We start from the raw sequence: 25,433 nt of genomic DNA on the forward strand, positions 1-25,433 counted from the left end.
TCCTCCATCTCCACTTTCTAAGCACCATTGAATCTTTTTATTTCCTTCTCCAATATAAATTTAATGGACCAACATATTGATCTTGGCCTAGATATATGATTTATTCTCGGACTGTGGATCTGAACGAAACATTATATATTTTTTGGTCATTTATTGAGAAATGAGATTCGAACTCAAGTGTGTAAAAACAAACATATTATATAATCAACTAACTTAACTCACATCTGTCATGTATCACATTAAAATAAACTTGTTCAAAGTTTTATATTTAGTATGACAATGCAAGTTACAAAATATCTTAAAAAGTTTAATACAGTGGAACTGTGGAAATTGTAAAATTACATTAAAATCCATATGAAACAAACAAAAGCCATAGTAAAATAAAAAGAAGGCCACTCATCTCTCAAACCTCGGTCGTCATGACCCCCAACGTCGTTGCTTTTCAGGTCCTCCATTTATATAATATACACTAAAATCAAGAAGAAAAAATCACATTCCATTGCCACCAAAACCATATTCATCCGAAGTAATCCAACCTCAAAATCACAAACCTCTGTCTCTGTCTCTCTCTGTCTCTCTCTCTCTCTCTCTCTCTCTCTCTCTAGAGAGAGAAATGGACGACATGCCAAATATGTCTCCTCCGCCCAAGGGCGACCTGACGAACACAACTTATGGTACCATGATGATGAGCAGCAGCCTCACATGGGGCAAAGATGTCATCATCCTCTTCCCCAAGTGGCCTAACAACAACCTCAGCATGTACGTCTTGGCTCTCTTCTTGATCTTCCTCCTCGCTGTCGCCGTCGAGGTATTGTCCGTTTTGCCCAAACACAGACCGGCAGCCAAACCCTACCTATCCCTCCTCGGTCAGACCGGCGTCCACAGCTTTCGTACCGGTTTGGCTTACCTGGTCATGCTCTCTGTCATGTCATTCAATATCGGAATCCTCATCGCCGCCGTGGCCGGCCATGCGCTAGGTTTCTTCATCGTTAAGGTTCGTGATCATGGCCAACACCCCGACTCGCCCGAGCCCAAAGTTTGATTTATCTTCTTGTTGTTGATCGGTGCTTAAGTTTGTGTGGGCGCTTGGGTTTGTTTCTATCTTCTGTTTTTGTTGGTTTGTTATATAGTGCGTGACTATATTTAACGGGAAATAGTTTTGCTCACCATCTAATCTATTATTATCAGATGAGTTTAAATTTTGACATTTATGTGGCGGATAGAAATAAATCTCAGAATTTAAATTCATCAAGCGATGATAAATAAGGTGATGAACATCACTATCACTTAAGGATGGTGAGCAAAAGTTACCCCCATATTTTGTGTGTGGTTGCTTTTTTTTCACCAAAGATTTTCATGTGCTTGTTGTGTTGTGTTTTAGCTAGTTTGCTTGTGACTGAAATGAACTAATATTTGTATGATTTGCATTTCTGTTCGAATGAAGTAATATTTGAACTACACCTCAAAAAAGTTAAGGGAGAATCCTACTTCATTATTCTACCCTTCTCGTACCACTACACTTGATATACGTGTTACAATTGTAATGCGTTTGATACGCCACATCAGCATGTCAAACACATCACTATAGTGAGGCTCGTTTGGTAAATAATATTGGACTAAGCTAACTAAATTAAGGCATGTTGACTATTGAAATGAATAAAAAGGTCCGAATAGGTAGAAGCTAGATTACTCATAAACGAAACTTATTTCAATCCCCACAAACTGGTGAACATCAATACCTCATAACTTATTCTTTTTTTGAATGAGAAGTTTTAATACCCACAAAATTATGACCCTTCACCTCGGCCTTCAAATCTTACTAGCAAATTGTACCTGCATGTTGCAGCGGGTTTGAAACATTGTTGAAGATGTAGAAAATCTCGAAAATGTGTAAATTGTACCATGTGTTCGGGTGTTCCTTAGCATCTCAACTAAAACAATCAATAATTTATGCATTAATGAAAGCAAACTTCTTCCATTTAATTCAAACCCATCAAATTAATGAAGAACTAAATCCAACTCAGAATTTAAAATTCAAACTTTATATCAAATTAAGAAAAAAAATGTTTTTTCTTAATCTGACCAGTTGCCTGTTTTTGAGAACCTGCTCATGGTAGTAAACTCAAAAGTGGGAGCCAAATGCATCCCCTTGTACTTCTTATTGTCTCCTCCTCTTCCTATTTGTAAAGTCCATAAAGATGAAATCAGAATTCCTTCAATAAATGTTCCAGATTTGGCAATTCGAATGGACACATTTTTTAATTAACAAACCAAGATATTAGTAGTGGCACTGATAGTTAAACTTAGTAACAAAAAAAACTAAAATAAAAGCAAGAAAACTAAAAATTGAAAATTGATAGGACTTACAAATGCTCATTTTTACAACCTTCACCTAGATCACCTTCTCGAGGGTTGAAGGTACAGTTTGATCTAACACCTGATTTTGTCAAATTCAATAAACCAAATCATCAACAAAAACATTTAAATTTTAAAAATAAATCAAAAGAAAGGAAAAACTGAATTTCTAGAGACAGAGAGATTGAACCTGGAAGGTCTCGTGGTCGATGTTGAGGTGGTGGTTGAGACGGTGAATCGAGCTGGGCGAAGTGGGTTGTGGAGACGGCGAGAGGAAGCCTGCTGGGGTAATGGCAAGGTGAGCGAGGCCACAATCAGTACTTAAACAACATTAATTAGCAAGGTTTACATTGTTATATTGAATATCTGACATCTCAAAGAAACAATGATAAAACTGCTTTTCCAGAATCATTAGTGCATGACTGAAAGCTTGAAAAGGCAACATGACTCAAAAGTTTGAAAATTGTATTTGCTGCTATTCTAATTAAGAGTTGTATATAGCAATGATTTAATCGTAGATATTGCAATTTCAATGGAAGATACAACAACAACAACAACAACAAAGCCTTTTCCCACTAAGTGGGGTCGGCTATATGAATCCTAGAACGCCATTGCGCTCGGTTTTGTGTCATGTCCTCCGTTCGATCCAAGTACTCTAAGTCTTTTCTTAGAGTCTCTTCTAAAGTTTTCCTAGGTCTTCCTCTACCCCTTCGGCCCTGAACCTCTGTCCCGTAGTCACATCTTCGAACCGGAGCGTCAGTCGGCCTTCTTTGCCCATGTCCAAATCACCGGAACCGATTTTCTCTCATCTTTCCTTCAATTTCGGCTACTCCTACTTTACCTCGGATATCCTCATGCCCAATCTTATCCTTTCTCGTGTGCCCACACATCTCACGAAGCATCCTCATCTCCGCTACACCCATTTTGTGTACGTGTTGATGCTTCACCGTCCAACATTCTGTGCCATACAACATCGTTGGCCTTATTGTCGTCCTATAAAATTTCCCCTTGAGCTTCAGTGGCCTACGACGGTCACATAACACGCCGGATGCACTCTTACACTTCATCCGTCCAGGTCGTATTCTATGGTTGAGATCTCCATCTAATTCTCCGTTCTCTTGCAAGATAGATCCTAGGCAGCAAAAACGGTCGCTTTTTGTGATCTTCGCTAGATTGCTCCGGTCATTAGTGTGGATAAGTATATAAATGAATAGAGATAGGAAAGCAAACACAAGATGTACGTGGTTCACCCAGATTGGCTACGTCCACGGAATAGAAGAGTTCTCATTAATTGTGAAGGGTTTACACAAGTACATAGGTTCAAGCTCTCCTTTAGTGAGTACAAGTGAATGATTTAGTACAAATGACATTAGGAAATATTGTGAGAGAATGATCTCGTAATCACGAAACTTCTAAGTATCGGAGTGTGGTATCGTCTTGACTTGCCTTATCTGTCTCATAGGTAGATGTGGCATCTTCTCTGGAAGTACTCTTCCTCCATCCAGGGGTGGTATCTTTAACTGGTGGAGATGCACAAGGTAATGTATCAATTTCACTTGAAGCTTACTTGTAGTTTCAGGCTTGGTCAAGCGCGATACAAACCATGTAGTAGGAGTCTCCCAAGTCGCCGAGCTAGGGGATCTGCTGAAAGAGGTGACAGACAAGGTAAGCAATCAGAGCTCCGGCTGATTGTTCACCTTCTCCCCATCTTGCAGCAGCATGAAGGATAAAGAGAAGAAAGATGAGAAGAGATGATATGGGATACTTTTGCTTTTGAAGAAGTAACTTTCCACAGGCTTATTCTTGAACTGAGCTGGAGGGTTTTCTGGTTTCCTCCAGAGCCGACTGAAGAATTTGAGGGTCAAAACAAGTCCATCAAATCTAGAGTACGTTCGACCCTGCTGATATGGGATACTTTTGCTTTTGACAGAGTAATGGATGTATCGGCACGTGTGTTGTTACGCTTGTCTCCACATGCTTCCTTGTATCATTCGCACTTGCCCTATCTGTTCCTCAAGCAGATGCGGTATCTTCCCTGGAAACATAAGATGTTGAAGAAAAGTACTCGAGAGCAATGTCAGGTAAGTAATCAGGTAAGGGGTTCCAGGCAGTCAGTTCCTGGCTGGAAGCTTGATTCCAAGTGCTGACTGATTGCTCTCTTTCTCCTTGTCTTGCAGGTAACAACAAGGCCAAAGGAAAAGACAGGGAAAAAGCATGATATGGGATACTCTTGCTTTTAACCCTAATGATATGAGATATTCTTGCTCTAGTATAGCTTGTTTGCAAAGGTATTATCGGGGGGAAAGAAAGCTGAATATTTCGAAAGGCTTCGTTGGGAGTGCCCTCTCAAATATGAGGAAGGGTTGAACATTTTTGCAGGTCTGCCTGTCCGTTGGGGATGGAGGTCGACATATATAGGAGTCTCTCTAACAACAAGTAGTAATGCTATTCCTTTACCCTGCTTGGTCATAGCACGGTAGTGGGAGCTGCCAGCTTCACATGTTTTAACTCTGTCAGAGCACTTTGAAAAAGTGGTCTGTGCTCTCGAGAAGTCTTCGACAGAATGCCCATAATTTCCGCAAAGCTGAGTGTGCGTGTGACAGGTGCTGACAAGGCTAGAAAAGTAGGTGCCTCTTCGATTTCTGAGATCGGCCCTCGTGGTCTCTGAGCAGCCCAGCTTTTGAGAAAGCGAGCGTCTCTTCGATTGATTCGGAGAACGATGCATCTTCGATTTTTAAGAAAGCAATCATGATGGGGGTCTGGCTCTCGAGATTCGGGGAGCAGTGTCACTTCGATTTTTGAGAAAGTAATCATGTTGGGAGTCTGGCTCTCGAGATTCGGAGGGCGGTGCCTCTTCGATTTTGGAGCAAGCAATCTTGTTGGGAGTGTTTTCTCGAATGTGAGTAAAGGTTGGGCATGTTTGCTAGTCTACCTTGCCACGAAGCACAGAGGTTGACACACAGGGATTTTCCAATTATCCAGCAATGGTACTGTTCCTTTACCCTCTCTTCGATTTTTGAGAAAGTAGTCATGTTGGGAGTCTGGCTCTCGAGATTCGGAGGACGGTGCCTCTTCGATTTTGGAGCAAGCAATCTTATTGGTAGTGTTTTCTCGAGTGTGAGTAAAGGTTGGGCATGTTTGCTAGTCTACCTTGCCACGAAGCATAGAGGTTGACACACAGGGACTTTCCAATTATCCAGCAGTGGTACTGTTCCTTTACCCTTGTGGGTAATAATATGGTAGCTAGACCTTCAAAATTTATGGGTCTAAACTTTGTTAGTGCTGTTTCTTTGCTATTCTTTTACCTTTCTTGGTCAGAGCGATGTAGTGGGAGCTGCAAGCTTTACGTGCTCAATTTTGGCAGAGAACTTTGGCAAAGTTATCTGTGGTACTCATGAGCTATTGTTGCGTGTGGGAAGTGGGTGATTGAACAGTAAGATTCATGTGTTTTCTACTTCCTCAGAAGTCTTCGACAGAATGCCCATAATTTCCGCAAAGCTGAGTGTGCGTGTGACAGGTGCTGACAAGGCTGGAAAAGTAGGTGCCTCTTCGATTTCTGAGATCGGCCCTCGTGGTCTCTGAGGAGCCCAGCTTTTGAGAAAGCGAGCGCCTCTTCGATTTCTGAGATCGGCCTTCGTGGTCTTTGAGCAGCCTAACTTTTGAGAAAGCAAACGCCTCTTCGATTTCTGAGATCAACCCTCGTGGTCTCTAAGCAGCCCAGCTTTTGAGAAAGCAAACGCCTCTTCGATTTCTGAGCAGGCGCCTCTTCGATTTCTGAAGATCCGTCGAGTGCAGATTTTTATAGGGGCTGGCATTAAGTTCCAAAGCACACTTGAATCTCCACCAGTAGAAGCTCCATTCTTGCACTTCTAAGATCTTGATTTGTCCAACCTCTTCTCTCTTCAACACCTTTGAAAATGTCTGGTCCCTCCGACCGTCGTTTTGACTTGAACCTTGTTGAAGAGGCAGCCCCGCCTTCTCCAGACAACATATGGCGCCCATCCTTCGTCTCCCCTACTGGTCCTCTTACCGTTGGGGATTCCGTGATGAAGAATGATATGACTGCTGCAGTGGTGGCCAGGAACCTTCTCACTCCCAAAGATAACAGACTACTTTCCAAACGGTCTGATGAGTTAGCTGTTAAGGATTCGCTGGCTCTCAGTGTTCAGTGTGCAGGTTCTGTGTCTAATATGGCCCAACGCCTATTTGCTCGAACCCGCCAAGTTGAATCATTGGCGGCTGAGGTGATGAGTCTCAAACAGGAGATTAGAGGGCTCAAGCATGAGAATAAACAGTTGCCCCGGCTCGCACATGACTATGCTACAAACATGAAGAGGAAGCTTGACCAGATGAAGGAAACTGATGGTCAGGTTTTACTTGATCATCAGAGATTTGTGGGTTTGTTCCAAAGGCATTTATTGCCTTCGTCTTCTGGGGCTGTACCGCGTAATGAAGCTCCAAATAATCAACCTCTGATGCCTCCTCCTTCTAGGGTTCTGTCCAGTACTGAGGTTCCGAATGATCCCCCTCCGGTGCCTTCTCTTTCTGGGGCTCTACCGACTGCTGAGACTTCTCCTAAGCAACCCTTGTGAAGGCTCCCTCTTGTTTGTTTATTTTGACTCATGTATATGTACACATTTGTAGCTTATCGGGGATATCAATAAATAAGTTTTCCTTCATTTCAACGTATTGTGTTAAATACACCAAAACCTTCTTCGCTAAGTTCTTTGAATTTTCTTTTGTTGAAGCTTGTATGTTGAAGCTTTCTGAGTGGAGCATGTAGGTTGGGGTAGTGTTCCCTTAATTTCCCGAGTGAGGAAAACTTCTCGATTGGAAACTTGGAAAATCCAAGTCACTGAGTGGGATCGGCTATATGAATCTTAGAACGCCATTGTGCTCGGTCCTGTGTCATGTCCTTCGTTAGATCCAAGTACTCTAAGTCTTTTCTTAGAGTCTCTTCCAAAGTTTTCCTAGGTCTTCCTCTACCCCTTCGGCCCTGAACCTCTGTCCCATAGTCGCATCTTCTAATCGGAGCGTCAGTAGGCCTTCGTTGCACATGTCCAAACCACCGTAACCGATTTTCTCTCATCTTGCCTTCAATTTCGGCTACTCCTACTTTACCCCGGATATCCTCATTCTTAATCTTATCCTTTCTCGTGTGCCCACACATCCAACGAAGCATCCTCATCTTCGCTACACCCATTTTGTGTATGTGTTGATGCTTCACCGCCCAACTTTCTGTGCCATACAGCATCGCTGGCCTTATTGCCGTCCTATAAAATTTTCCCTTGAGCTTCAGTGGCATACGGCGGTCACACAACACGCCGGATGCACTCTTCCACTTCATCCATCCAGCTTGTATTCTATGGTTGAGATCTCCATCTAATTCTCCGTTCTTTTGCAAGATAGATCCTAGGTAATGAAAACGGTCGCTCTTTGGTATTTCTTGATCTCCGATCCTCACCCCTACCTCGTTTTGGCCTCCATTTGCACTGAACTTGCACTCCATATATTCTGTCTTTGATCGGCTTAGGCGAAGACCTTTAGATTCCAACACTTCTCTCCAAAGGTTAAGCTTTGCATTTACCCCTTCCTAAGTTTCATCTATCAACACTATATCGTCTGCGAAAAGCATACACCAAGGAATATCATCTTGAATATGTCCTGTTAACTCATCCATTACCAACGCAAAAAGGTAAGGACTTAAGGATGAGCCTTGATGTAATCCTACAGTTATGGGAAAGCTTTCGGTTTGTCCTTCATGAGTTCTTACGGCAGTCTTTGCTCCTTCATACATATCCTTTATAGCTTGGATATATGCTACTCGTACTCCTTTCTTCTCTAAAATCCTCCAAAGAATGTCTCTTGGGATCCTATCATACGCTTTTTCCAAATCTATAAAGACCATGTGTAAATCCTTTTTCCCATCTCTATATCTTTCCATCAATCTTCGTAAGAGATAGATTGCCTCCATGGTTGAGCGCCCTGGCATGAACCCGAATTGGTTGTCCGAAACCCGTGTCTCTTGCCTCAATCTATGCTCAATGACTCTCTCTCAGAGTTTCATTGTATGACTCATTAGCTTAATACCCCTATAGTTCATGCAATTTTGTACGTCACCCTTATTCTTGTAGATAGGCACCAAAGTGCTCGTTCGCCACTCATTTGGCATCTTCTTCGTTTTCAAAATCCTATTGAAAAGGTCAGTGAGCCATGTTATACCTGTCTCTCCCAAAACTTTCCACACTTCGATTGGTATATCGTCTGGGCCTACTGCTTTTCTATGCTTCATCTTCTTCAAAGCTACAACCACTTCTTCCTTCCGGATTCTACGATAAAAAGAGTAGTTTCTACACTCTTCTGAGTTACTCAACTCCCCTAAAGAAGCACTCCTTTCATGTCCTTCATTGAAAAGATTATGAAAATAACCTTTCCATCTGTCTTTAACCGCGTTCTCTGTAGCAAGAACATTTCCATCCTCATCCTTGATGCACCTCACTTGGTTTAGGTCCTTTGTCTTCTTTTCCCTTGCTCTAGCTAATTTATAGATATCCAACTCTCCTTCTTTGGTATCTAGTCGCTTATACATATCGTCATAAGCCGCTAACTTAGCTTCTCTCACAGCTTTCTTCGCTTCTTGCTTTGCTTTTCTATACCTTTCACCATTTTCATCGGTCCTATCCTTGTATAAGGCTTTACAACATTCCTTCTTAGCCTTCACCTTTGTTTGTACCTCCTCATTCCACCACCAAGATTCCTTTTGGTGTGGGGCAAAACCTTTGGACTCTCCTAATACCTCTTTTGCTACTTTTCGAATACAACTAGCCATGGAATCCCACATTTGGCTAGCTTCCCTCTCTCTATCCCACACACACTGGGTGATTACTTTCTCTTTGAAAATGACTTGTTTTTCTTCTTTTAGATTCCACCATCTAGTCCTTGGGCACTTCCAAGTCTTGTTCTTTTGTCTTACTCTTTTGATATGTACATCCATCACCAACAAGCGATGTTGATTAGCCATGCTCTCTCCTGGTATAACTTTGCAATCCTTACAAGTTATACGATCCCCTTTCCTCATTAGAAGAAAATCTATTTGTGTTTTTGAAGACCCACTCTTGTAGGTGATCACATGTTCTTCTCTCTTCTTAAAGAAGGTGTTGGCTAAGAAGAGATCATATGCCATTGCAAAATCCAAGATAGCTTCCCCATCCTCGTTTCTCTCCCCAAAACCATGGCCACCATGAAAACCTCCATAGTTGCCTGTCTCCCTGCCCACGTGTCCATTTAAATCTCCTCCTATAAATAACTTCTCCGTCTGAGCAATTCCTTGCACCAAGTCTCCAAGATCTTCCCAAAATTTCTCCTTCGAACTCGTATCCAACCCTACTTGAGGTGCGTACGCACTAATCACATTGATAAGTTCTTGTCCTATTACAATCTTGATTGCCATGATTCTATCTCCTACCCTCTTGACATCTACAACATCTTGTACCAAGGTCTTGTCCACGATGATGCCAACACCGTTTCTCGTTCTATTTGTGCCCGAATACCAAAGTTTAAACCCTGAGTTTTCTAGATCTTTTGCCTTACTACCAACCCACTTAGTTTCTTGTAGGCACATAATATTTATCCTTCTCCTCACCATAACTTCCACTACTTCCATAGATTTTCCCGTTAAGGTTCCTATATTCCACGTTCCTAAACGCATTTTGCTCTCTTGAACTCTACCCTTCTGTCCTAGCTTCTTCACCCTCCCCCGTCTAATAGGATCAAAGTACTTCTTTTGTGTGTCCCGGGTAAAGTTGATAGGAGCATATGCTCCCAAACAACTTTGAGTGGAGTCGTTCGAAAAGAAGTTTCTATGGCCCCCTTGCTCATTTAACACTGCATCCGGGTGCCGATGGAGATACAGCGACCCTTACTCACTTATCACTGTGCTCGGGCCACACAGCGCGCCACTTACGGGTGACGCCCTAGCTTTAGCGCGATTTTGTTCTGGATTCATTTTCATAAGGATTCGACGTGATCATGGAGTGCCGGCTGTCGACTACCTGACGCCCTCCCCCTCCTCCTTTATCCGGGCTTGGGACCGGCCATGTAAGACATAGGCGGAGTTTTCAATGGAAGATACAGAAAATAAAAAATAAAATAAAAAACAACATTATGTTTTTGGTCCTTTATTTTAAACAAAAGAAAAAATAGTTGTTAAGCATTTGCCACTCTGTGTATAAAAACCGGACACACGCTTTGCAGTAGAACTGGAACAAAGAGCAAAGAGTTGGACAAAACTTTGTCCAGTTCATGGACATGATGGTTTCCAAGTTAGAGTTTGCTTTCCAATTCAAATTATTGATTTGTGCTGTGCATGTGCCAATCCATGAAAAAATGATTCCAAGTTTTTCAATATAATGTAGGTTATAACAATGAGTTTGAAACTTTGAGTATTAGTCCAAATAGACTGAATTCATTTCAATCTGGAGACAGAGGAAATTCGAGGAGCCGAGTTGCAGGGAGAAGAGATAACGAAATTAAAGAAACTAACGCAACAAATTAATCAATCAATTTCAGAAAATTAGAGGAAAAATTAACAACCCTGAACAAATAGGATCTGGATGAATCTTACAACATACCTGAGTTCAATTCAACTTGTCCGACAACAGTCCAAACCGCGACGCCGTCAAACTGACAAAAATTCGCCGGAAGGTCAGTCCCAACTCCGGGATCGCCGATGATAACAGAGACCAACACCCTGAAATTCTTTCCCCAGCGATCGCAAGATGAGGTTAAAACGATCGAACCCAATTTTATAAGCGTGGACAAAACACACAACCAGTCGAAAAACACAGACCGGAAACAAAATCGCCAGACAACCGAAGGATCCAACACGAAGAGAGCGAGATGAAGACGGAGATAAGCAAAAGGCAAACAGAAAAGCAAACAGGAAAGCAAAGTGAAAACAGAAAAGCAAAAGTGAAGAAAAGGAAACAGAAAATCAAAGAGAGACAAAATGGAACGACCCAAAATTCATACAGACAACGCAAACATCAATTCCAGATGTTAGTTTTTTACTATAGTGGTGAGAAGATGTTAAGTCCTTACACGACGGCATGAGTATATTGATACAACATGCGTGATTATACTTTCTATTTCAGTTGATGTTGTTCTCTTGGGCTTAATGCATTCATTTATATTCAAGACTTTTCATTTAGATTCAAGACCTTGTATTATTAAATGCAATTTCGGATCCCACAATTATTTCAATTGAGGAAAATAAAAGTTTCAATTTAATTTTAATTTTCTTTCTGTAGCTCAACCTTTCCTCATCCTTCTCGATAAACCCGAGAGAACCTGAAATTTTATGTTTGTTTACAATCAAACGACATGCTATCATACTAAAAAATTAACTTATCTTTTACCTTTTTCGAAAATAATAGGAAGTTGGTTTGATGGACGTTCTTAACTTATCATAAATGATAGATTTTTCAATTTCGTTATCTCCTTAAAACCTTTAGCTTATCGTCCTAAAGTCATGTAATAAACCTGCCTCTGTTATTTTTCTACTATTGAGTGGGATAATATTGATTAATTCTCCACATTGCAATTAGTCAGATTAATAACTAGAGGAAAAAGAATGGCTTCTTCAGTTCACTTTTTGCCCAGAAAGTAGAACTTACATCTGGAGGCAAACCAAGAATCCAAAATTCTGTTTTCACTTTGCATGATTGGGGGAGAATGCACACAAACACTGACTACCAAATGAAATTCATATAGATAATCCAACCATCAATTCCTGATAACATTTTTCTTACGTGAAGATAAAATCAACTAAATCCAAGAATCCAAAAACTACCTGTACCATCACATCTGAGCTCCTCGCAAGCCGAGCAACCCTCAACGACGGCATCCACGGCGGAGAACCCATTATCCGCAGCCCTCCATGCTACTCTGACAGCCTCTACGAAGGGCCATGTGCTCACCACCACAGGGTACTGCCCTGAATCCGAAGCTTCGTGGCCTATGACCTGATAACCCATCAATAAAAATACGATCTTTATTAAGATTGGAAGCGAGCTCAGACGGTTGGCAGCCATGGAAAGGGGCAATGATTGCTGCTCTGTTATCTTTGGAGCTACTGGGCACGAGTTTGACTAACACGTGTTTTAGTCCAAATGCACATTTGGTCAATGTGGCTAAACCAATGGCTAACTTTGTCAAATCAAGCATAGTTGTCCTTTTTAGAGTGTTCACGTACTCATGTGCAAATATACAATTTTTGTTTCCTAGGAATGGCGCTGTGAAATTTAGTGTGAATGCCATATAATGAGAAAGCAAACTAAATCAGATTTTGGTGACAACCTTTAAAAGTCTTGAGTGAAAAGTCTTAGGGTGGCAAAAATTTTCTTCATACATATAGAATTGTGTCAGATCGAAATGTCTATAGATAGAGGTATGTTTGTAACCTCATTACAACACATAAGATAAAAGAATAAAAGTAATAATATCAATATTCGTCCCTTCTCTTTACATGTATAATTTGTGTGATATAGTTACGAAAATAAACAATGTGAAATTTGTAAACTTTTGCATGCATTCTTGTTCAGGAAATTGACCAGGACCCCTATCGTTCCGAACTTGCTGGTCGTGCTCGGGCAGGAGATCTCCCACCTCTTGGACTGGGGTAGAATGCTCAAGGTAACTAGCTAGGAGAGGGGCCTAAGTACGGCGGATGCCGTACACTTGAGTGGAAAAGGAATGCGAGATCATACCAATTTTTCCAGGCCTGTCAGGACATATGGTTCCTGCGGCCTAATCAAGTTGGTGAGCGTGTGATGGCTTAAAGACCTTTCGACTCCTGACATTTTCTTCGATGATTTCCCACCCGAGATGCTCTCTTACAAACTCGAGATATTTATACTCTAATACGCTCCTCTCTAAAATTTGTAGGGGGATCATTCCCACCCGAGATGCTCTCTTACAATCTCGAGATATTTATACTCTTATACGCTCCTCTCTAAAATTTGTAGGGGGATCATTTTTGTGCAAGTTTGTAACCAAGATATCAACTAATTAAGGAGAATATTACTTCATGCTACATCGATTTAGGCCTCCCATCCCTACAAACTGGATGACAATATATTCCCTCACGATATGAAGAACTATGTCATAACAAAACTCCTACAGTTGACTTTTACATCAATGTCTCGCCGCAAAATGAAAGGATGAGAAAATGACCATATATGCTTAACAATCTCCATGCGTGACGAACAAGAATCTCTCATAACAAGATACGGAACTTGCATGCTGAGTACAACCATTTCATTTTGAATAGATCATGTTCATTGATAGTTGCTCACAAGTACAATGCAATTTCAGACTATTATTTTCTTACCGGAGTTTAAGGCATTTTTTTCTCAAAAAAGAAGAAAAGGGAAATCATGGCCCATGCACATTTTACACAAACAAATCACACTAGAACACCCTACACAAACAGATGGAGAAATTTGCATACTTTCGAAAGTTAATACTGTAAGAGAAGGAGTGGTCTCGTACACTACGTTATCTTTGCTTGTACTCCAAGTCAGTGACTTCTATATACTTGCACCTTGTGCTATCAATATAATAATCCAAAATCCGCAACTCAAGTCTATATCTAACGAATACAAAAACATCCTTGCGTACAAGGTGTAAAGGCCCATTGAATTCAAAGGTTTGAGGGGATGTACTAAATTCGGAGGGTCCATTTGAATACAAAAACATCACATATTCCACAAATGATAATACAATATAGAAAAAAGGGGACTAGTTACGGTACATGCAGTATTCACTATCTAACGATCATAAATGGTCAAATTTGATAGTCTATCTTTTTAGTCGCATATATAAACGTTTAAATAGTGAATGTACTAAATACATGCATAAACCGTAGCCAAGTCAATATTATTGTGAAATTATACAAACAAAAACATTTAGAAATAAGAGTAAAGGAAAGTACCATTACGAGGCTTCTCGGTCGACTTGGTGGTGTCAAGCTGGTCGTTGACCAGGGTCAAGCTAAAGTTGGCACATCAACTCCACCCAGATGGCAATTAAACTTAAGGAAAATTAACGAAAAGTAAAAAAAAAAACTTTTTTTTTAACGAAAAACCCATTTTAAAGGTATAGTGAATAGTGACAGTTAAAGGTAAAAATGTGATTTTTCGTTAAAAATGAACAGTACCGGAAGTGTTTTGTTAAAACTCCCTTAAAGTTATAAATTTGTGGGCTTTTATGGCCTACTATTGGTAATTTGAAGGAGCGTAAGGAGGGTCGGTCCAAGTTTACCCTGGACTAGGGATGGACAAATACCCATCGGTTATGGGTAACCCTGGTTACCCGTCCATTTAAATTTCACGGTTACGGTTATGGGTATAACCGTTTACCCACGAAATTTAAATGGGCGGTTATGTGTATTAACCGCGTTATAAATGGGTAACCGTTTACCCATTTATTTTATATATGTAAAATTTACTCAAACCATGTTCCCTATCGGACAAAACTTAGATCAATGCTATTGACTATAGTGCATGATTTATGTAGCTAATATAATATAGTTTTCCTTAACCACTTTAAATTTCATGGTCCATTATATATATATATTATGTTAATACTTTACATTATGAGTTAAATAACCCAAGAATATTGTCATTTAAAATTTTTCATAACCCAATAATACTTAGCAAATTTTATATTACCTTCATTGTTAACAGTTAAAAATATCGTCCGTAAACTATTACTTCAATTATTGGAATGGTTTAAGGACTTAAAAATTTTAAATGTGGAAATGTATGATGAATGTACCTATAGTGGTGTTTAATTGTTAGAAAAAGAAAATTATGACAAATTTTTCTTTTTTAATTTTCAAGTTGTTAAAAAAACACGTAGACGGGTGAAAAATGAGTAAATGGTAAAAAGAAAGGATAAACGGGTTAAAAATGATAAATGGGTAAACGGGTACTAAACTGTTACGGTTAAATGGCTACACGGTTATGGGTATGGTTAATCGTTTATAAACGGTTATGAGTATGAGTATAACCGTTTAGGCAATTACCCAACGGGTAAACGGTTATGCAGGTATGCGAATAAACGGTTATGGATAAATAACCGCGGTTACCCGCTCGCCATAACCGTTCCCTATCCCTACCCCGGACTAACCGAAATGCCCTTCTTTCACAGTAGCGAAAGTGTGACTCGGGTCAACGACATGGGTATTCTGGTAATCTCCTCCAAGGGAAGAAACAGGGGTGTGCACTGTGCACCCTAGATTGACCCAAATCCCCTTCGCTCCCGGAAAGGAAAGTTGGACTTGGGTCAGCGGCATTGGACCCAAGCCCAAGTAAGAAACCTCACAAACCCACTGGGTTTCAAATAGCGCAGCAATGCAGAGGACGAACACAGCAGCCCATTGGACTTCAAAATCACAACGGAAGAAAGCCATTGTGTTTTTTATGGTTTATTCCTAGCGAATGTTTGGATCACACCCCTGTCAGGGTGAGTTCAAGAGGTTAAGAGATACTTGGTACTGTCAAAGAAAGAGATTTGAAGTGAGTAATCAGCTAAAGTTAAAGCAAGTGGTTATTTACCATACTAGTGGGAAGATGTTAAGTCCTTATATGACGGTGTGGGCATGTTGATACAACATGCATGATTATACTTTCTATTTTAGTTGATGTTGTTCTCTTGGGCTTAATGCATTCATTTAGATTCAAAACCTTTCATTTACAATTGAATTTACGAGTGAAGAAAAATATCACTAGATCATAGTATTAAATAACAATTTAAATAATATGTTTCATTTACAAGTGAAGCAAAGAGAAATACTACTAAATCATAGTACTAAATAACAATTTAAATAACGCGGTAAAAGAAAAAACATAGAGTAATTCAATCAAGAGAACCCACGTGTAAGTTGGCTTGTATTATTAAATGCAATTTTGGATCCCACAATTATTTCAATTGAGGAAAATAAAAGTTGCAATTTAATTTTAATTTTCTCTCTATAGCTCAGCCTTTCCTCATCCTTCTCGATAAACCCGAGAGAACCTGAAATTTTTGTTTGTTTACAATCATTTCAAAAAATAATAGGAAGTTGGTTTTATCATAAATGATAGATTTTTCAGTTCCGTTATCTCCTTAAAACCTTTAGCTTATCGTCCTAAAGTCATTTAATAAACCTGCCTCTGTTATTTTTCTACTATTGAGTGGGATAATATTGATTAATTCTCCACATTGCAATTAGTCAGATTAATAACTAGAGGAAAAAGAATGGCTTCTTCAGTTCACTTTTTGCCCAGAAAGTAGAACTTACATCTGGAAGCAAACCAAGTCTGGTTCACAGGTAACTGACTACGCTAAAAGACCTTTATTGATATCTTTGAATTAATTGGATTCAACCAATATCTATCATGGCAGTTGAGCTACTTCACAGAAATTATTGTTCTGCATGCATATATGGGGCCATGACTATGAGATTTGTAACTTCAAGTATTCTGCATGCATGTACAAGGATGCGACTAATTAGGGTTTTAACTAGTGATCAAAATGGAAATTGTGTGTATGACTATGAAGAGCATTGAATCTTTACATGAGTGGGTGAACATTTATGTTGTTAACTTAAAAATGTATCTACATCTATAGGTATGTTTTTGTGAACAAAGAACGTTAGCTAGGCCGCTAGGCCGTGTATAGGCTTATTCAAGGGTGATTAGCTAGTGTGGTTTTGGTAATTAGATTCAAGAACACCCTCTGCAAAATTAATCTCTGCAGGGTATATTAAAGATCAAAATGTGTATTAGATTCTTTGAAGCTTCTCTTCTTGCTGGAATTCTCTTGTTGCTTTCGGCTGGAGAGTCCTAGCTAGCTAGCATTGCATTTCTCTTCCATCAAATCTTTCACATGGGTGAAGTCCTTCTGGCTAGCATTGCATTTCTCTTCAATCAAATCTTTCACATGGTGCAAACTGCAGAGGATAGAGAAAGAAGATAAAGTGAGGAAACTAGAAGGGTGCAATGGCACGGGAAGATAGAGTCCCACGTGGGTGGGTCAAGGAACAACTCAAAGCAAAAGTGAATAAGGAAGACAGACCCACGTGGATGGGTCTCTCACGGAACAACTCAAAGCTATAGGGAGGTGGGCATGTACATATAAGGCACTTCACCCCTTCTCCGTTGGTTGATGTGGGATGTTACACATTCTGTTCCTTTTTCTCAAATTTTTAACTTCTTTGTTTCTTTTGATTGAGAGGATTAGATTCACTTCACGAGATCAAGAGGCCTGACAAGTTGAGTATTGCACTACATCCATGATCTTACCCGTTATGTAATATCCTATGATTTCATATGATATCTGATCACACCTCTCTCTCACTCACTTATCTCTCACCTCTCTTTCACTCACTCTCCTTATATAACTAAGCCATCTCCCTCACACCTCTCACACCTCTCACACCTCTCACACCTCCCTTCCCCTTTTACTACTACCTCACGTCTCTCTCTTCTATACTAACTATATTTCTTCGTTCACCTCATTCTTTGAGCTTCTTCGACCTTATATTTCACATCATGAACCCAAAGGTCGTTTTCCAATTAAAAGATCACAATGTATATTAGACAGAATCTCCCTATATAATTGGATGCAAATACCCTTCCTTTTTCCCATCTTTCAAGTCTTCTCTTCTTTCATTACCTTTTCACCATTTTAACCAAACATCATACACTCTCTCATTCCATCACTTATCATACCAAATTATGCCAGAACCCTTTAGTTCATAGATTGAGTCAGAATCAGAAATTGAATGGCTTGCAGAACAAAGTCGACGGCTCGCAGAACATCGATGGGTCACAGATATGGTCTCCATCCATTTGATAATACATATCTGTTACTCGTGGACTATGTTCCTCGACCCACCGACTATGTATCTGACCAAAACTAGCCGCCCGATATACGATGAATAGACACGATCTGAGAATCCCCAGGATCCTCATAAAGATGATCTTCTCCGGATCCTCTTGGGCCAAATATTGGATTTTTGGAGATGACATTCCCCATTTCTTCATCCAAAAGCTCTCTCCCACTTCCCGATCGGAAAACCACCATTGTAAGGTAAACTTTCTCAATTTCTGATCAAATTTTGTAGTTTTTGAAAATGTATTTCTTTCTTTTTTCACAAAGTATATTATTTATGGGATTTTGTTAACTGTTAATCGTTGGTGATTAGTAAGGAAAATGAAGCAAATGATACTTTCGAGTATGGATCGTTTACTTGGAGGATCGATGACTTCTCTAAGCTCAAGGACAACATACATTGCTCCCAAACTTTCAACATTGCTGAACTCAAATAACTGACTACGCTGAAGACATCCATTGATATCTTTGAATTAATTGGATTCAACCAATATCTCTCCTGACAATTGAGCTACTTCACAGAAGTTATTGTTCTGCATGCATATCCTATGACTCTTGAGATTTGTAACTTCAATTGTTCTGCATGTGTGTATAAAGATGCGACTAATTAGGGTTTTAACTAGTGAACAAAATGGAAATTGTGCGTATGACTATGAAGAGCGTTGAATCTTTTACATGAGTGGGTGAAAATTTATGGTTAAATTAAAAATGTATCTACATCTATAGGTTTGTTTTTGTGAATAAAGAACATTAGCTAGGCCATTAGGCCTTAGTGTATAGGCTTATTTAAGGGTGATTAGCTAGTGTGGTTTTGGTAATTAGATTCAAGAACATCCCCTGCAAAATTAATCTTTTACGTGGGTGGAGACTCCGTGCTGTTCCGTTCCATTCCATCCCATCCCGTCTCGTCTGCGTACCAAACGATACCTGAGAGACCCACCCACATGGGATTTGTCTTCCCGTGCACTGCACCCTTCCAGTTTCCTCACTTTATCTTCTTTCTCTTCCCTCTATAGTCTGTACCACGTGAAAGATTTAATTGAAGAGAAATGCAATGCTAGAGTTTAAACTCTAGCATTTTTGCAAAAGTTTTGCAACTTTGCAAAAGCTTGCAAAATGAGGATGCTACTTTGCAACTTGCAATTTTATGCAAATTGCAAAGTTGAAATGGGTTAGTAAAACAATTAAGGATATGAAAAACAAAATACACGACTTAGTAGATGACCTTTATGCAAGAGATAATTATTCAAAGGCACTGGAATGATGATGATGAATTGCGTGCAAATTGCATGCAATGATGCAAAACTACCAAAATGAGTTGGTAAAGCAATTAAGGAAATGAAAAACAAAATGGACGACTTGGTAGATGACTCTTATGAATGAGATAATTATTCAAAGCCACTGGATTGATGATGATGAATTGCATGCAAATTTGCAAAACTTTTGCAAAAGTTTGCAATTTTATGCAAATTTTCAAACGTTGCAAAACTTACGCAAATTTTCAAATTTGCAATTTTATGCAAATTTGCAACTTTATGCAAATTTGCAACTTTTGCAAAACTTATGCGAATTTGCAACTTTGCAAAAGTTGCAAAATAATCGTCGTACTAAGAGTTTTATCAAGTGGAGGTACAACTACATCTGGTTCCCGACATGATCGAGGTTGAGGAAACTAGGGATGCTACTCCTGTCAATTTGCACGCAATGAGGAGGATGATGATGCAAAACGCCCAAAATGGGTTGGTAAAGCAATTAAGGATATAAAAAATAAAATGGACGACTTAGTAGATGACTCTTATGAAGGGGATAATTATTCAAAAGCATTAGAATGATGATGATGATGATGCATTGTTTGAAATTTGCATGGAATGATGATGATTTGCAAGCAAATTGCAGAACTTCAATATGTGTGGAATTTTTTCAAACGCAATGCCTTGTTAGGAATGAGAGTAAATAACGATGGGGTGCAAGACAACACTCGTAGATATCCCTTTTAGGTACAAGTTTGGCTAATGTTTGGAACTGACCAACAAGGAAATCTGCACTAACATTCCCCGCAAACTCGACTTTGAGAACTTTTGTATATGATGCAGCTCGGATGAAGATGATGATGGTTTGCTTGCAAATCTTCGATTTGCTTGCAATTTAAACATAATTTGCTTGCAAATTTGCGTGCGATGATGATGATGATGAGTAATGACATTTGGGTTCTCTTTGTGTTCATCTCATTTCGTGCGTCGTTACATCAAGTGGGGCACACCTGATGCTCATTATCTAGCATTGTCTTCTCAAGATGGTTACTGCACTAGGGTTGCCAATATGATGGTTCCAATTAATAAACAAGCCCAACATACAAACTCATTCAATTCAATTTTTTTCCCATCATTATCTATCTTTCTCTTTGCTACTTTTAACGTACCTAAAAATTAATAAGAAAATAACACCACGCATGCTATAGACTCAGGAAAAAAAAAGGGATGTAAGAAGAAGAAAGGAGAGGATTTTTGGAAGGTAGTGAGTAAAAAAAACCAACTCCTCGAAGAATAGGGCTATCCACCAACCACCCACTACCAATTATTATATTTAGGATGTGCTATTTATACACTTATTTTTAATTTATGTCATTTGATATTCTTCATGTGCATCCGCCAACTCACAGTAGATGCAATTAGGCCTGCACTTGCTCCCAAGTATGCAGCCCAATCTGTTCATTTTTCTCAAAATTTTCAACTTCTTAGTTTCTTTTGATTGAGAGGATCAGATTCACTTCACGAGATCAAAAGGTGTGGCAGGTTGAGTATTGCACTCCATCCATGATCTTACCCGCTGTGTAATATCTTACGATCTCATATGATATCTCACACCTCTCTCTCTCACTCACTCACTTATCTCTCACCTTTTTTTCACTCACTCTCCCTATATAACTAAGCCCTCTCCCTCACACCTCACACCTCCCTTTCACTCTTACTGCTACCTCACGCCTCTCTCTCTTCTATACTAACTATATTTCTTCATTCACCTCATTCTTTGAGCTTCTTCGACCTTATAGTTCACATCATGAACTCGAAAAACCGTCATTGCAAGGTAAACTTTCTCAATTTTTTTATCAGATTTTGTAGTTTTCGAAAATGTTTTTCTTTCTTTTTCACAAAGTATATTATTTTATGGGATTTTGTTAACTGTTAATTGTTGGTGATTAGTAGAGTGCAGCGTAAGGAAAAGGAAGCATATGATACTTTCAAGTATGGATCGTTTACATAGAGGATCGAGGACTTCTCTAAACTCAAGAACGACATACATTGCTCCCAAACTTTCAACATTGCTGGACCCTTCTTTCCCAGAGAAAAGCCATCTTGGACAGTACTATTAGAAGCCAAGATTACCTTTTAGTTGATGGTTTTGAGATTGGATTTTCTCGAAACTCATTTTCTTGGATTCATTTTCTTTTCCATATTCAGAACTGCTATTAACTTTTGCATTACCCAAAAAGTGCAAAATACACCTGTAGCTATGGCTGCTGCTTGGGCAACGAGCTGCAAATTTTTAATTTTATTTTTGGAAGGGTTAAAAGTGATTTTCAACAAACTAGAAGCGTTTTTTATGTTTGATGTGATTTGTTTGGAATATTGGATAACTCTTTTAACCTCTAGATATTTGGTTACAAAAACACAAAATTCAAGATCTAAATGTTAAAAGGCCATAGTATTGTATGCTCCGGAGCACAACAAAGCTAAGTTTTTATGTTTGGAACAAGACTCAAAAGTGAATCTGAGTTGTCGTTATTTAACTTATTTCCTTCCTCGCAATCACGAGATCAAGAAGTCAGTAGCGCCTAACGCCACATAAACATATTTTACTCACCGGCCGAACTCGGCCGATGAGTTGGCATGCCCCGCATTCAACCGAATGACGTAATTAGCTTACTAATTAATCGGCATGCGCGCCACGTAGGCTTGGTAGTTTTTTGGATCAACACAACCTTACTTTTTTTTTGTAAGAGTATCATTGTAACAATTAACACACATTATAATGCTATGTTACGATGTGACAATTATAAAATTGGAGGGGGATTGGGTTTGTTCGCATGCCTCAACTCAACAATTTGCAATTTTTCTACAATGCAACAAAGCATATTGAATACCCAAAAAATGAACGGCTAAATTTGAACATTAAAATGAATGGTTTTAGGTTCAATTCTCGACAAAAGCAAATTTGAACTACATTATTGCTAACTCATTGTGAGGCTAAGCCTACCCCCTTCCTCTTAGTATAGATAATATCGATTGTTAAAAAAAAATTAAATAAATAAATCATGTGATTTCAAATTCGGAACATTCAATATCACGGGTGTTTTAGCCACACTCGTAGTAGTTGATAGAAGTAGGATGTTTTTTAGCAATAATTTGCGAGGACGACGTTAAAAGCATTCAATTTTGCGTTAGATTCCCCCTTCCTAATATCGCTCGTATAAGAAAATCACTAATCAAAGTTGGGAAATGAAATTGTTGGATTTATTTTCTTAAAAATATTCGGGGTACTAAACTAGAAAATGGAAAACACAAAAAAAAAAAAATAATAAATAAATAAATAAATATATATATATATATATATAAATAATTATGGTACATCAAGGGCATAGTGTATCAAATTTCAGGACCGGAGGCAAACAAGCTAACAAGGCCTCGAAATACTTGTGCTGATAATTTGTGTGCTTGGAAGAGTTCGCCGTCCAAATTCCATACTCTCGTTGCCGGAAGACGTGACGGTAGAGATTAATTTGACAGCACGAGCGATGAAAACATGACGAATAAGCATATGTACGTTTTGATGTTCAACGAACTTGAAATCAAAGGGGTTTCCGCCCTTGTGTGCAAGCTGGGTAAGATGCCTGCAAATTAATCATGCATAAGAAACTTTTAATATGATCTTCATGGATAAAGCAGCGAAAAAGTATCGACATATGCGCGATAATTGATGCCAAGGTCTGCTTGGAATGTATCATAAAAATCATTTGGCCGTCAAATGATTCATGCAGCGTCGAATATGCCCATCCCAACAATTTGAAACCCTAAATTAATTCTATATTGGAAATTACTGCGGCACCAATGCTAAGAAAATTTCTCTTTGACATGGACCATTTTGTTTCTCCTGGATATGAGCAAGGGGTGGTGCCACAGACCTTGCAGTTAACACGGCATATTGCTTGTTAGGATTTATTTGGTTTGACTTGTACATACACTACTTCTGCCTCATAGGACCTGAATGATACACATTTACAAGATAATTTCTTGTTAATCTACACGGTGAAAGTATATCGGAAAACAAATACACAGAGACCATGCGAATGATTTAAGACCCAAAATTCGTGGTTTTGGGACTCGCATAGCAAATATGAAATCCAACTAGCAAATTACCGGTGCTTTAAAAATACCCTTCTTCCTGCATCCAACGGTGTTTTTCACTCTCAGTAATGACATGTCCATAAAATCCGCACCTACAAAATATAGACCATCTGGATTTTTTAGACAACTTAAAATGAGAATCAAATATCTGATTTTCCAGAGCATCACCCATATCATTGAGTCTAAGAAAGAGTTTGTTACCTACAGATGCTCCTTTAAAGCTTATTTTTCACTCTCAGTAATGACATGTCCATAAAATCCGTACCTACAAAATATGGACAGATGCTCCTTTAAAGCTTATTGTGTCACAAAGATTAAAATAAGTCTAAGAAAGTTATAACTTACAACGACTACAACTCCGTCATATGAAGCAAGCTCTTTGTTACCTACAGATGCCATCATATCATATGCATTCCCTGACCTTTGGGTCACAATGACCTGATGTGGGAATTGAAAACAAAATTTATGAAGGATCACTCAACACATTCAATATGTTTGCTTGTGATCTTGATTCCCATTACAATTTACAAGAGTAAATGAACAAGCTAGAATTCTACCCTTGTTTTCACTTTAGCATGGGAGAATATAGGAGCCACCGAGTCCCAAATTTTGCAGCCGTTTCCCTTCCCACTCCTTGGATGAACAAAAACCTAGTCAATCAGAAAAAGATTCTGGAAAATAATTATAATACCACTTTATGTCAATTTTGATCAACCACCTAAAAGGACTCAAAAACCCAAACAAGCACAATGATATAGCGATTGGCAAACTACAAAACTTACCAATAGATTCTTTGGTCGCCCTTGTTCTATGGCCAGAGAAGCATTGATCTGTTCAACCCACATCTGACATGTTTGGAGATCCTTATGACCAAATGTACATGCAGCCAGGACCAAAAGAGAAGGCAGAGCCTTTGACTGCTGGAAACCGTGCACTGTAATGCGGTAAATCTGAACCTACGTAAACACAAACGAAATCAACACTATACGAGGAAGTGAAACAAAAAAGGCCAAGAATGGGAATTGAACAAACCTCGTATTCATGACGACCGGAAAGGCATTTTGTAGCATTTGAAACCTTTGGTCCATGTATCAAACTGTGGCTGATCAACTCAACGGTATACACATCGGAAAATTGGATCTCAGTTGCAACCTTTGAAGCAAATGTGATGCCCAAACAAGTTGAGACATCCTGTTTATTATACAGTACTAGAAATTTTAAAATTTCATGATTAAACGGTACCATCAACTCATCGTTTAACATTAGAAATTTAGAAGAACCCAGTTGCCATTAAAGCCTAATAAGCAGAAGAAATCCCAGATTCCATACAACAAATCAAAATTATCACAAATTGTAACACAATTAAGAAACAAATGTGAATCTGGAGTTGATAAAAACAGAAACTTTACTGACAAAAACAAAAGGGAACGAACAGGAGAGAACTCAAATTACACTATCGAATGGCTCGAGCGATTTCCAAGACAAACCATCTGAGTTGAAGGAGAGGAGGACTTCTGCCGTAGGGTCCAAGGTGAGGCCGCAGCTCAAAGCCGACGCCACGGCTCCGCCGTCGAACTGTGCTTGCTGGATAGGGAGAGATTCATCTGGCTCAATACAGCAATCTACATCTCGTTCCATTCAACGGGGTTTGAATTGTACGAATGGATATTGAGGTTGAAGGCCGAGAAAAGGGAAGAACTTTCAGGTGGAATTTTAAAAAACCGTTGGTCGGATCCG

At 39.2% G+C, this 25,433-nt stretch overlaps 3 protein-coding genes and 1 long non-coding RNA gene across 12 annotated transcripts; 2 read left to right on the forward strand and 2 right to left on the reverse strand.

Annotated features, from left to right (window-relative positions):
* Positions 1-613: 613 nt before the first annotated feature.
* Positions 614-1,042, forward strand: LOC103439599 (copper transporter 2-like). Its single transcript, XM_008378164.4, has one exon. It carries the CDS (start codon positions 614-616, stop codon positions 1,040-1,042), a length of 429 nt encoding a protein of 142 aa, XP_008376386.1.
* Positions 1,043-1,929: 887 nt separating this feature from the next.
* Positions 1,930-12,376, reverse strand: LOC103439600 (uncharacterized). 7 transcript variants are annotated; one of them, XR_003775038.2, is made up of 5 exons: positions 11,204-11,392; positions 10,986-11,104; positions 2,546-2,634; positions 2,368-2,437; positions 1,930-2,177 (listed from the first exon to the last, which is right to left on the reverse strand). XR_003775038.2 is itself a non-coding variant. In XM_029106073.2 (5 exons), the coding sequence occupies exons 1-4, from the start codon at positions 12,275-12,277 to the stop codon at positions 2,393-2,395; spliced, it is 258 nt and encodes an 85-aa protein (XP_028961906.1). In that variant the 5' UTR covers positions 12,278-12,376; the 3' UTR covers positions 1,930-2,177; positions 2,368-2,392. The 7 variants fall into 7 exon arrangements, 5 of the variants coding, with proteins under 5 accessions (XP_028961906.1, XP_028961905.1, XP_028961904.1 ...); XR_003775037.2 differs by having other exon boundaries at positions 2,546-2,637; XM_029106073.2 differs by lacking the exon at positions 11,204-11,392 and adding an exon at positions 12,206-12,376 and having other exon boundaries at positions 10,986-11,037.
* Positions 12,377-18,122: 5,746 nt separating this feature from the next.
* LOC139197367 (uncharacterized) lies at positions 18,123-19,079 on the forward strand. The gene is made up of 2 exons (XR_011582727.1): positions 18,123-18,492; positions 18,608-19,079. It is a non-coding gene; the product is annotated as an uncharacterized lncRNA (long non-coding RNA).
* A 4,339-nt stretch (positions 19,080-23,418) lies between these two features.
* On the reverse strand, positions 23,419-25,349 carry LOC103440076 (ceramide kinase-like). 3 transcript variants are annotated; one of them, XR_011583151.1, is made up of 7 exons: positions 24,729-25,349; positions 24,479-24,652; positions 24,254-24,346; positions 24,042-24,134; positions 23,898-23,961; positions 23,709-23,788; positions 23,419-23,552 (listed from the first exon to the last, which is right to left on the reverse strand). XR_011583151.1 is itself a non-coding variant. In XM_029106066.2 (6 exons), the coding sequence occupies exons 1-5, from the start codon at positions 24,957-24,959 to the stop codon at positions 23,932-23,934; spliced, it is 621 nt and encodes a 206-aa protein (XP_028961899.1). In that variant the 5' UTR covers positions 24,960-25,349; the 3' UTR covers positions 23,693-23,788; positions 23,898-23,931. The 3 variants fall into 3 exon arrangements, 2 of the variants coding, with proteins under 2 accessions (XP_028961899.1, XP_070681552.1); XM_029106066.2 differs by lacking the exon at positions 23,419-23,552 and having other exon boundaries at positions 23,693-23,788; XM_070825451.1 differs by lacking the exons at positions 23,419-23,552; positions 23,709-23,788; positions 23,898-23,961 and having other exon boundaries at positions 23,993-24,134.
* Between the last annotated feature and the right edge of the window lie 84 nt (positions 25,350-25,433).

The sequence above is a fragment of the Malus domestica genome, chromosome 07 (genome assembly GCF_042453785.1).
Source record: "Malus domestica chromosome 07, GDT2T_hap1".
Taxonomy (NCBI): domain Eukaryota; kingdom Viridiplantae; phylum Streptophyta; class Magnoliopsida; order Rosales; family Rosaceae; genus Malus; species Malus domestica.